Source organism: Macaca fascicularis, chromosome 19, assembly GCF_037993035.2.
Source record: "Macaca fascicularis isolate 582-1 chromosome 19, T2T-MFA8v1.1".
In the NCBI taxonomy this organism is placed as follows: Eukaryota; Metazoa; Chordata; class Mammalia; order Primates; family Cercopithecidae; genus Macaca; species Macaca fascicularis.
The window spans coordinates 14,837,185-14,849,626 of NC_088393.1; the positions used below are offsets into that span (position 1 = coordinate 14,837,185).

Here is a 12,442-nt window from a genome sequence, read left to right on the forward strand (position 1 = left end):
GTGGGAGCCAGGTTTCCGTAATAACAAGTTTATTCTCACACAATTTCTAGCTTCTCAACAGTGGCACCTGGAAAGGGGAGGTGAAGCTGCATGCGGGCGGCTCCAGGTGGGCAGCTCCGGGTGGGCGGCTCTGGACTGGCGGGGCACGTGGTGGTTACCGGCTCTGCTCAACTGTAAGACACAGGAAGCGGTGAACCGAAGGGCCGGGGTAGGAACCCTCTGCCTCAGCCCCCTGCCCTGCCCAAGGCACTTACTGTATGTGGATATGTCAATTTCCTCTGGAAGTTCTGCCACATTAACTTCAAACCGGTCCTGGACGTCATTGAGGATTTTGGCATCATTCTCGTCAGACACAAAAGTTATGGCTAGGCCTTTGGTGCCAAAGCGACCCGCCCGGGCCACCTGCAGGCAGACAGGATCAGGGTCAGGCCACAGATAACACCTCAGGACTTGAGGAAAAGCAGGGTTGGGGCCCCACCCCACCGCCAGGGGAAAGCGACATGCCCGTGAGGCCGCTCACCCGGTGCAAGTAAGTGTCCGAGTCCTCAGGCATGTCATAGTTAAAGACGATGTTGACTCGCTCGATGTCCATCCCCCGGCCAAACAGATTGGTGGCCACCAGGATCCGCCGCTGGAAATCCTTGAACTGCTGATAGCGTGACAGGCTGGGGTGCAGGAGAAACAAGTGGAGGCCGTCAGACACTGGGCTCCTGGGTGGCGCTCCCTGCAGCCTTGGCGGGTGGCTCGCACTCACCGCTCCTCCTGGGCCATGCCCCGGTGGATGGCGATGGCCGGGAAGTTCTGCTCCACGAGGAGCTGGGCCAGGGCCATGCAGCGCTGCACTGACTTGACGAAGATTATCACCTGAAGGAAGGAGTGGCGGTCAGGGACACACAGTCCGGCGGCCCAGCGACCTCCCGATGGTCCAGAGCCCCAGGACGGGCTGATGGAAGTGTCACCTGGTTAAACTCCAGCACGTCCAGGAGATCAAAGAGCTTGCGGTTCTTCTCACTGTCTTTGAGTTTGACGTAGTACTGCTGCAGGCCGTGCAGCGTGAGCTTGGTCTCGTCGTCCACAAACACCTCCATGGGCTGTGTGGGAAGGGAGGTGGGAGGGGCGGGCAGGGATCACCTCTGGGCATCTCGCCTGCCCAGAACCTTCCAGTGGGCGACTCCTTTGTGCGACGCTTCCCAGAGGGCCTCCTGCACCAGACCTCAGTAAACATCGCTCAAAACCTGGATGTAAGCTCTGGCCCGGCTCAGGTGTGGACCAAGCTTGACTCCCAGTTTGACAAGACCGAGGGGAGGAAAGGAGGCTCCGCCGGCTCCCAGCATCCCAGCATCCTCCGAGGCATGTGGGCTGTGCGGGTGTCCTGGGGCCCCAGGCTCCAGGCCCCTGGGGAAGGCCGAAGCTGCCACTCTCGCCTTACTCACATCCTGCATGAACTTCCTGCACACAGGCCGGATGTCCTTGCTCAGGGTGGCGCTGAACATCATGCACTGCTTCTCGTGTGGTGTCAGGCGGAAGATCTCCTGCACATCCCGCCGCATGTCTGGGTGGGGAGGGCAAGACATGCGTGGGCATGAGCGTCTGCCATGCAGGACCCCCACCCCAGACCAGACCCAGACCCCTCCCAACCTGTGCCAGGGAGCCAGTGGCACCGTGACGAGGGCAGAGTGAGCCGCGGGAGTGGCCAGTCCTGGTGCCTGAGGGGCTGGGGGGTGGCCAGCGAGCGCAGGCGCGGGAGGAGCTGCAATCCACTTACGCGCTGGCGCGGAGCAGCCGTGCCCGTGCGCCTCGAGACACGCTTCAGGGAGGGGAGCCTGAGGCAGAGACAGCCGCTGGGGTGAGAGCTGCAGCTGCCTCCCAGGACACAAGCCCATCTCCCACCGGCCCTGTCGAGGCTCCCTGAGGGCAGGTGGGGCCTAGAACCAACCCAACAGGTGGCAGAAGTCTCACACTCCTAGAGGTATGTGCGCGTGCCTTTACGTCCAGGAGGGACGGGGGCTTATTTGGGTCCCGTGGTCCCATTCGGCTCGGGCTCAGAAACAGCACGTCCCTCTGCCAGCAGCAGAGCTTTCCCTAAGATCACCACAGGAGCCCCGCCTGCCAGCCACCCATGTGACCCACTCAAGAGTCTTCCGCCTGCTATGGGGCCCGCCTAGTCACTGACTCTCCAGCTGAGGCTGCAAGGGCAGATGACTCACCCAGCTGCTCCAGCATCTTGTCACACTCGTCCAGCACAAAGTGCTTCACATTCTTTAGGCTGAAGCTCCTGTTCCGCACGAGCGCCAGGATGCGGCCCGGGGTCCCCACCACGACATGGGGACAGTTCTTCTTCAACACTTCTTCATCCTTCTTGATGGAGAGACCCCCGAAGAACACAGACACCTATGGGGAGGAGGAGGAAGCTGCTCCATGCTGATACCTGGCCCAAGGCCCCAACCAGCTCGGCCCCAGCAGCCCCTGAGGGCACCTAATACCCAACCCCAGCACCTGTGAACAGGAGGCCTCAGGGGACCAAGGCAGGCCTGAGAGCCTCCGGGGCTCCACTCAAAGGAAGCCCCAGGCTGGGACCTGCACAGGCCCCTGGGAGCCATGCATAATTCATCAGGCTTTTAAGGAGCAAAAACCACCGCAAACCTCAAAGGCAGCTGCCCCTGCCAAGCTTGGTAAATGCTGGCTGGGCCAGAGCCGAGGCTAACAAAGCTGCAGAAACCAAGCGGCGCCTGACCAAGTCCAACCTGAGGGTCTCACCTTGACGCTGGGCATGTACTTGGAGAAGCGCTCATACTCCTTGCTGATCTGGAAGGCCAGCTCCCTCGTGTGGCACATGACCAGGACCGTCACCTGGGAAGTCGCACGAGAAAAGGGCCCTCATGCAGTATCCTAAACCCCTCCCCCACCAGAGTCCACCCAACCCAGTCCCCCCAACATACTGCACCCAACATCATAGGCCATTTGAAGACCCGGTCCAAATGCCTCCCCCTTCTCACGGCCCTTCTCCAACCCTCACTCCCTATACCCTCCCACAGCTACTGAAACTTGTCTCCCAACACCAGGACCCGCAACGAGAAACAGAAAATGGCCCGCATAATGGTTAGACCTGGCCTGCCCAGGTGACGTGGGACCCAGCTCTTTAAGGATTTCCTGAATCTCGGCACTCAGGCGGCCCCAGCCCCGGTCTTCCCACCCATGCCACCAGACACTGGACCACACCACAGCTCTCCACGGCACCTTCATCCATCAGGATGTGCTCTGAGGTAACAAGCGCACGGGCGCCAATATGAGGCCCAAAGATGTGCACCCGACCTGACTCAGGAGCAAGACACCAGAATTCACTGAAGTGTCTCCCCAAGATAGTGGCACACAAGATAAAGGGAGAAGACAGCCAGGGCCTAACAGCAAGGACAGCAGTGACAGCTGTATTCGGGGCAACCCAACCTTCATAGATGGACACTCTCTAGGTAGGTGGCACAGCAAAACAGCAGCAATACCTCTGGGGCAAGGGGCAAACTGTAGGCACTTTCCAGTTATTTTGGCTTATTGGCAATTTCTGATTTTTGTAATAACTGATTACTCTATATTTTGAGATTAAGTCTCCCTCTGTCACCCAGGCTGGAGTGCAGTGGTAGGATCATAGCACACTGCAGCCTCGACTTCCTGGCCTCAAGCAATCCTCCAGCCTTGGTTTCCCAAAGCGATGGGCTAACAGGTGTGAGCCACCTCATCCAGCCCCTCTACTTCGGCCGCCACAGGTAGGGTGGGGCTGGGAAGGGAGGAGCCCACCCACCTGTCCGTTAACAGGCTCAATCTGCTGTAGGGTGGCCAGCACGAAGACCGCTGTCTTGCCCATCCCAGACTTGGCTTGGCACAGGACGTCCATGCCCAGGATGGCCTGGGGAATGCACTCGTGCTGGACTGCAGGAGAAGCAGAGCGTGAGAGACGAGAACCTGGACACACCCCCGTGCAGGCTGCTCACCAGTTGACCAGGGGGCCCACAGTGAGGGCAATCAGAAAAGGCCAAGTCCGGACAAGGCCACAGACACCTGCAGGGCTAGGGTATCTGCCTGGTCAAAGCAGAGCACCCCGGTGCTGAGAGCAGCCATAGGCCCTGCTGGGCACAACTGATCCAAGGGGTGGGCAGGCCCCTCCCTCACCCACGGCACACTGGAGGCAGCACCGCTCTGGGCGGGCAGGGCTGGTCTTGTCTTGGTGAGGACCTGGGCAAGAGGATGACACCCAGAAGGCGTACCCTCAGACGGATGCTCAAAGCCACAGTCCACGATGGCCCGCAGGAGCTCCGGCTTCAGCAGAAAGTCCCGGAAGCCAGAGCTGTGGATGGAAACGTAGGATCCCTTGATGTCTTTCTTAGGGGGAGCCGGTGTGCTCTCTTGAGGAGCCTGGGGCTCTTCCTCTTCATCGTAATCCAAAAGATCATTTTCCACATCCTGTTCTGCCATGATGCTGAGAAGAGAGAGAGGCAGGGTCCCGCGAGTGGGCACAGAAGGATGATGAAGCTTCATTCAAACGGCATTCTCTACCACCTCCTTCCATAAGCCAGCCTGTCAGCTCCACCTGGGCTGCATCTCGTAGCTTCGCCCTGTCTTCACCTCCGCACCCCCAAGCCACCCTATCTCTCCCCCATGCCCCGCTTGCCACACCCACAGACAGAACACCCTCCACCTCCAAGGGCTTCCCATGGCTTGCAGAGTTAAAATCCCAACTCTCACCACAGGTCAGGCAATCCCCTTGGTTTGACCCCTGCCCACCTCATCCCACACCACCCCCAGCCTTGTTCAGCTGCTCAGACCCCTGGAACTCCTGCCCCAAGCCTTTGAACCCGGTTGTCACCACCAGCAATGCTCGGCCCCCAGGTCTCTGCACAAATGCCTTCTTCTCCACACGCAAGCCTCAGCTCCAGTGAACCTCCTCGGGCTACCTAGCCCAGAGAAGCCCCCTCCCTATCACTCCGCAAGGAACCCACTGGGCTTTCATGGGGCAGGAGCCCAAAGACCCCAGGGGTAGGGCTGCCAGGATGCTGGCGGGAACTAAGTTTGCAAGAGAGCAAGCAGTATCTGCCCAGCCCCAGCTTCTCCCGCTCTCTGTGGTCTGCACAGGGGAATAATTAAGTGCTCTCATGAAAGGCCTCCTATTGGGCCTGGGCCAATAAAAATAAAGCTGAGAAGATGGAAAATGGAATTAATACAAAGTCTGCCTACCTCTTTGCTTTATTAATCTAATGCATACCAAGTGCCTGCTGGGTGCAAGGGACCCAAACATGAGGACAATTGTCTTATATCCTCCTCCCCTACCCCAGACTCCAGTGGGGGGTGGAGCAGAGGGCTGCAGCTGATACAATTCTTCCTGAGGCTGGATGCTGAGGATCCTAAGCCACTTCTGGCCCCACTGTCACTCAATCCCAGCCCAGAAACAGCAATTCCATTCTCTCAATGGCTGTTTTTTTCTCTCTCAACATCCCTGTCCATGAGGCAGTGAATCCCATCAAGGCCCTCTGGCCAGTTCTCACCTATGCTACCATGCTGGCCCCAATGTGCTATCACCTGTTTTTTATTATTATTGAGACGGAATCTTGCTCTGTCACCCAGGCTGCAGCGCAGTGGCACCTCGGCTCACTGCAACCTCCGCCTCCAGGGTTCAAGAGATTCTCCTGCCTCAGCCTCCTGAGTAGCTGGGATTACAGGTGCTTGCCACCACGCTCAGATAATTTTTGTATTTTCAGTAGAGACAGGGTTTCACCATGTTGGTCAGGCTGGTCTCGAACTCCTGACCTCGTGATCCGCCCGCCTAGGCCTCCTAAAGTGCTGGGATTACAGGCGTGAGCCACTGCGCCTGGCCTTGTTATTATTATTTTTAATTAGAACAGCTTTACAGGCCAGGCGTGGGGGCTCACGCCTGTAATCTCAGCACTTTGAGAGACCAAGGCAGGCGGGTCACCTGAAGTCAGGAGTTCCAGACCAGCCTGACCAACATGGTGAAACCCCATCTCTACTAAAAATACAAAAATTTAGTCAGGTGTGGTGGCAGGCGCCTATAATCCCAGCTACTCGGGAAGCTGCTGCAGAAGAATCGCTTAAACCCGGGAGGCGGAGGTTGTGATGAGCCAAAATCATGCCACCTCACTCCAGCCTAAAAAAAAAAAAAAACTTCACAGAGATATTTACACGCTATACAACTCACCACTTAAAGCAGACAATTCAGTGGTTTTTAGTGTAGAACCAACATGTGCAACCACTACCACACGAGCAATTTTAGAATACTTCATCACCTTGAAATAAAAGCTCCTGTACCCTTTACCCATCCATACCCTAAATACCCCACCCCAGCCCCGGGCAACCACTAATCTGCTTTCTGTTTCTGTGGATTTGCTGGTTGTTGTGGATATTTCACATAAATGAAATCTTACAATTTGTGACATTCTGTGTCTGGTTTCTTCACTCAGCACAATGTGCTCCAGCACATCATCAGCACTCCCTTTTTTTTTCCCCCTCTTTGAGACAAGGTCTTGCTCTGTTGCCCAGACTGGAGTACAGCAGCCCAATCAAAGCTCACTTCAACCTCTGCCTCCTAGGCTCAATCAAGCGATCTTTCCACCTCAGCCTCCCTAGTAGCAGAAGCTACAGGCACCCACCACCACTAATTTTTGTATTTGTAACAGAGATGGGGTTTCACCATGTTGCCCAGGCTGATCTCCAACTTCCGGGCTCAGGCGATCCACCCCCCTTGGCCTTCCAAAGTCCTGGGATTACAGGTGTGAGCCACCACACCCGGCCTCATTTCTTTCCATGGTCACCTAATGTTCCTTCTCATCAATATACTACATTTTGCTTAACCACTGTCAGCTGGACATGCAGAGGCCATCATCTCTTGGCTGAATTAAGCCAACAGCCTCCTCCCTGGTTTCCCTGTTGCCATCCCCCAGCCCCTCCCCAGAGCAGCCAGAAAGATCCTATCAAACTGAGTCACGGCCAGGCCCAGTGGCTCACGCTTGTAATCCCAGCACTTTGGGAGGCCGAGGCGGGCGGATCACCTAAGGTCAGGAGTCCAGGACCAGCCTGACCAACATGGTGAAACCCCGTCTCTACTAAAATAACAAAAATTTGCCAGGTGTGGTGGCGGGCACCTGTAATTCCAGCTACCCGGGAGGCTGAGGCAGGAGAATCACTTGAACCTAGGAGGTAGAGGTTGCAGTGAGCCAAGATCACACCACTGCCCTCCGGCCTGGGCGACAGAGCAAGGCTATCTCAAAAAATTTAAAAAAAAATTTAAAAAAAAAAAAAAGCCTGAGTACATCACTGCTCTGCTCAGAAAACTCAAGTTTCCACACAGCCAGCCTACCAGGCCCCTCCTGATCTGACTCCTCTATACTCAGACCTCATCTCCCCCATTGCCCCTCACTCACCGGCCTTGCTACTGTGTCTCAAACACACCTCAGCACCTTTGCACTTGCTGTTCCTGCTGTCTGAGTCACAAATCCCCCACTTCTTTTGGGCCTCCTTTGCTCCAGAAAGGCATTTCCTTACAGCCCCAAATAAAACAGCACCGCTTCCAGTCAGCCCTGCCCTGTGAGAATAGCTAATGAGCACTCCATAGCATAGGCTGAATAAATGGAACTGGAATAAAGGCGTTCAGGCAGAGCTGAGCAGGTTTCTTTATCTGACCCTTCAAACAGGCAATCTGAAGGGGTCACTTCCCAGGCAGCAGGGAAAACATGAGCCAAGAAAGGTCAGTCCAAAAAGCACCAGAGCCTTTTGGGGTATGGAGAGTAGGAATAGCTGGCTGGCGTCGGGGCAGAAGAGAAAGCTGGAAGAGCTGGTCTGCCACAGGGCATGTTTTTTCTTTTTTTTCCTTTTTTTTTTTGGAGACAGGGTCTCGCTCTGTCACCCAGGGTGGAGTGCAGTGGTGCAATCATAGCTCACCGGAGCTTCGACCTCCCAGACCCACCCAGTGAGTCTCCCACCTCAGCTTCCTGTGTAGCTGGGACTACAGGTGCATGCCACCACGCCTGGCTAATTTTTGTATTTTTAGTAGAGACAGGGTTTCACCATGTTTCCCAGGCTGGTCGTGAACTCCTGGACTCAAGCAAACCTCCTGCCTCTGCCTCCCAAAGTGCTGGGATTACAGGCATGAGCCACCCACCACGCCCAGCCTGGGCATGTGTACTTGCTAAGCAATAGGGAATTGCTAATTAGGTTGGAGCCGAGTCACTCAATCAGGATCTGCCCAAGAGTACTGTAATTTACTCCACAGATGAAGGGGGAGGTTAAGACCAGCAGCAGGGAAAACCAGTCACCAAATGAAAGAGAAGTAACCAGGGTAGGGGCATGAGGTAAGGAAAGAAAGGGTGGGACATGCCACAAGACAGGAACATCCCCTGAGCAATCCACGGGTAGAGAAGAGCCACAGTCTATTCCGGGCTCCACATCTAGGTGGCCAAGAGATGCTGTATTTTAAGGAAATAAAGCAAAGTTGTTTTGCTGGTGGGGAAAGAAATTTGCGGCAGGCCGGGCACGGTGCTCACTTCTGTAATCCCAGCACTTTGAGAAGCCAGGGTGGGCGGATGGCTTAAGCCCAGGAGTTCGAGACCAACCTGGACAATAAGTTGAGACCTCGTCTATACAAAAACAATTTTTTAAAAAAATTAGCTGGGTCTGGTGGCATGGGCCTGTAGTCCCAGCTACTTGGAAGGCTGTGCCGGGGAGGATCGCTTGAGCCAGGAGATCGAGGCTGCCAGTGATGGCGCCACGGCATTCCAGCCTGGGTGACAGAGGGAGACCCTTTCTCAAGAAAAATAAACATAAAAAAAGAAATTGGGGCCGGGCGTGGTGGCTCACACTTGTAATCCCAGCACTTTGGGAGGCGAAGCGGGCGTATCACTTGAGGTCAGGAATTAAGAGACAAGCCTGGCCAATATGGTGAAACCCCGTCTTTACTACAAAAACAAAAATCAGCCGGATGTGCTTGCTTGAACCCAGGAGACAGAGGTTGCAGTGAGCGGAGATAGTGCCACTGCACTCCAGCCTGGGCGACAGAGCGAGACTGTCTCCAAAAAAAAAAAAAAAAAGAGAGAGAGAGACAGAGAAACATAAATTGGGGCAATCTGAATCCGTTAACACACAAAACTTTCGAGAAACCGGGCTGGGCAGCATCGAAAACTCAAAACAGGATCCGGCGGGGTTTTCTCCGCCCAAAGTGGGTGGCCACGACCGCCGAGGCGCTAGAAGCGGATGAACTTGAAAGGTGACAGCAGGGAACTCACAACCCAGACACGCCACGTATACCCATTTACCCTCAAGTGTCCCCTGGCAGGCTTTCCACCCCGGAGTTTATTCCCACCTGGGGACTCCTATTTCCAAAACAAAGTCTTTTTTTCTTTTTTTGAGGCAGAATCTCGCTCTGTCACCCAGGCTGGAGCGCAGTGTCGCCATCTCGGCTCACTGTAACCTCTGCCTCCCGGGTTCAAGCGATTCTCGTGCCTCAGCCTCCCGCGTAGCTAGGACTACAGGCGCCCGCCACCACGCTCGGTTTTTTGTTTTGTTTTTTTTTTTTAGTAGAGACGGAGTTTCACCGTGTTGGCCAGGCTCGCCTCGAACTCCTGACCTCAAGGGATCTGCCCTCCTTGGTCTCTCCCAAAGTGCTGAGATTACAAGAGCCACCGCGCCCGGCCTTCCAAAAGAAAGTCTTATGTGCCCCAAATCTCAGAACCCCGAATCCCGTAAAAAGTAGACCAAGAAGAAAGTAAACTGGGAAAAGGGTCAAGTCCCTTGGACCCAAAGAAACCCCTGAAAACTGGAAGCTCCGACTTCTCCCACCCAGGCCCCAGACCCCGGCGTCACCCCCTCGTCCCTCTCCAAATGGCCCCAGGCCGCCGTGGGGTCTATTCGGACGGACTGACGGACTCCAAGTGGGACTCGGAGCGCCGTCGGCCATGACAGCCCCTCCCAGAAGCGGGCCCCGAGCCCCGCGCGCCAACTGCCGGCCCACCCCTAGCGCATGCGCCCCGGTCCGCAACGGCCAACACACAGCGCTCTGACACACCAACCGCCCCGCCCCCCCTCGTCTCGCGACCCTTTCTCCTCCTCCCCTTAGCTCCCAACGTCTCCCCTAGTCCTCTCGCTCTCAGGTCAGACGTCCCCACACCGCTGCCCCGCGCCCGGGATCCACCGCTGCCCCGCGCCCGGGAGCCGCCGCTCACCTAGCTCCCCGTTCTTCTCCGCGTGCTGCTAAGAGAGCCTTCTGACTTCGGTTTTCCGCCGGGCGCTCAGACACGAGCTGCCGCGCTTCCTGCCTCTTGCGTCGGGCTGCTGCGCTGCTCACTGGACCGCTGCCTTTTCATTCAAGAGAGGCTGAAGCAGTGATTGGGTCCTGTGGAAGGGAGCGGGAGATTATTGGCGGAGACGGGAAGAAAGAGGGCGTGCCTTACGCCTCGCGTTCATTGGTCAATCTAAAAGTAGGCGCGCCCCAGCGAGCCGACAGACTGGGGCCGGCAGCGCGTGGTCTCGTGATCTGGGTGTGGTGCTCGGTGGGAGCCGCCATGTTTAGTACTGATAACTGAAGACCAGATGGTTGCCCCTTGGCGTGTGCCCCACCCTTTCGAAGCGTGGCTTCTGCGCTGGGCGCTGAAACCGGAACTATCCCAGTTGCTATCAATCTGCGGCCTGGGGTCCTCCACAGTGGAGGCTCTGAAAAAGAATAGGGATCTTGGAATGATTCGAGTGGAGAGAACATTGTGCAGTATTTGGATTTCTATCACTCCATGATAGTTTTGTCTCCTTGAATTTAACATAAGTAGAAGCATGCAATAGGTTGTCTTTTGTGTCTGACTTTTGCTCAACAAAACTTTTTTTTTTTCTTTTGAGATGGAGTCTGGCTCTGTCACCCAGGCTGGAGTGCAGTGGCGTGATCTGTGCTCACCGCAACCTCCGCCTCTCGGGTTCAAGCAATTCTCCTGCCTCAGCCTCCTGAGTAGCTGGGACTGCAGGCGCCCGCCATCACACCTGGCTAATTTTCATATTTTTAGTAGAGACGGGGTTTCGCCATTGTGGCCAGGCTGGTCTCGAACTCCTGGCCTCATGTGATCTGCCCATCTCAGCCTCCCAAAGTGCTAGGATTACATCAGCCATTCTGCCTGGCCCCAACAAAGTGTTTTTGAGAGTTGTCTGTGTTGTGGGGATATCAACAGCTCGTTTTCATTGCTGAGTGGTATTTCATTGTGTGGCTATACTGTAATGTAGCCAATATAGTTTCACCCACCTGTTCTTGGCTAATTGATTGTTTCTGGTCTTTGGCCACTGTTAATAAACTTGTACTGTAAGAGTATTTTGGGGAAGATAAATTTTCATTTCTTTTAAATACCTAGGAGTAGCATGGTGGCATTGTCACTGAGCTTCATTAGATCCTAGGAGTAGCATGGTGGCATCGTCACTGAGCTTCATTAGACCCTGGCAGATTTATTTTCCTATCTTCCTGCCTCTCTCCCTCCACTTTCCTCTTTCCTTCTTCAGGGTGTGACTCTGTTACCTATCATGCCCAGCTAATTTTTAAAAACTTTATGAAGGTAGGGTTTTGCAGGCCGAGCGTGGTGGCTGACACCTGTAATTGTAGCACTTTGTGGGGGCCAAAGTGGATGGATTACCTGAGGTCAGGAGTTTAAGACCACCCTGGCCAACATGGTGAAACCCCATCTCTACTAAAAACACAAAAATTAGCCGGGCGTGGTGGCGGGCGCCTGTAGTCCCAGCTACTTGGGAAGCTGAGGCAGGAGAATGGCATGAACCCGGGAGGCGGAGCTTGCAGTGAGCCGAGATCGCGCCACTGCACTCCAGCCTGGGTGACAGAGCAACACTCTGTCTCAAAAAAAAAAAAAAGAAAATGCCAAGTAAAGAAAGGATCAGCCAGGTACTATGGCTCCCGCCTATAATCCCAGGACTTTGGGAGACCAAGGAGGGCGGTTCACTTGAGATCAGGAGTTTGAGACCAGCGTAACCAACATGGAGAAACCCTGTCTGTACTAAAAATGCAAAAGTAGCCGGGCGTGGTGGCACATACCTGTAATCCCAGCTACTTGGGAGGCTGAGGCAGGAGAAATGCTTGAACCCGGGAGGTGGAGGTTGCAGTGAGCCGAGATTGTGCCATTGCACTCCTGCCTGGGTGACAGAGCCAAGACTCCGTCTCAAAACAAAAAACAACAATAACTATTGGCTATTTGGGGCTACTCAGGAAGCTGAAGCAGAAAGATCGCTTGAGACCAGGAATTCCAGACCACCTTGGGCAACATAGCAAGACCCTATCTCAAAAAATAAAAAATAAAAAGATAAAAAAATTGTACAAACATTTTGTGTATCTTAAGTTTTTGCCACCCTCTTAAATTTTCCTACCAAAGGCCAGCGCGGTGACTTATGCCTGTAATCCCAGCACTTT

At 54.9% G+C, this 12,442-nt stretch overlaps 1 protein-coding gene across 3 annotated transcripts; it reads right to left on the reverse strand.

Annotated features, from left to right (window-relative positions):
- Nucleotides 1-12: 12 nt before the first annotated feature.
- On the reverse strand, nt 13-10,289 carry DDX39A (DExD-box helicase 39A). 3 transcript variants are annotated; one of them, XM_005588244.4, is made up of 11 exons: nt 10,218-10,289; nt 4,257-4,468; nt 3,794-3,921; nt 2,758-2,850; nt 2,208-2,391; nt 1,434-1,552; nt 960-1,091; nt 755-864; nt 521-665; nt 255-402; nt 13-171 (listed from the first exon to the last, which is right to left on the reverse strand). In XM_005588244.4, the coding sequence occupies exons 2-11, from the start codon at nt 4,462-4,464 to the stop codon at nt 155-157; spliced, it is 1,284 nt and encodes a 427-aa protein (XP_005588301.1). In that variant the 5' UTR covers nt 4,465-4,468; nt 10,218-10,289; the 3' UTR covers nt 13-154. The 3 variants fall into 3 exon arrangements, with proteins under 3 accessions (XP_005588301.1, XP_065392360.1, XP_073882241.1); XM_065536288.2 differs by lacking the exon at nt 10,218-10,289 and adding an exon at nt 7,425-7,486; XM_074026140.1 differs by lacking the exons at nt 2,208-2,391; nt 2,758-2,850; nt 3,794-3,921; nt 4,257-4,468; nt 10,218-10,289 and adding an exon at nt 1,639-1,767.
- Between the last annotated feature and the right edge of the window lie 2,153 nt (nt 10,290-12,442).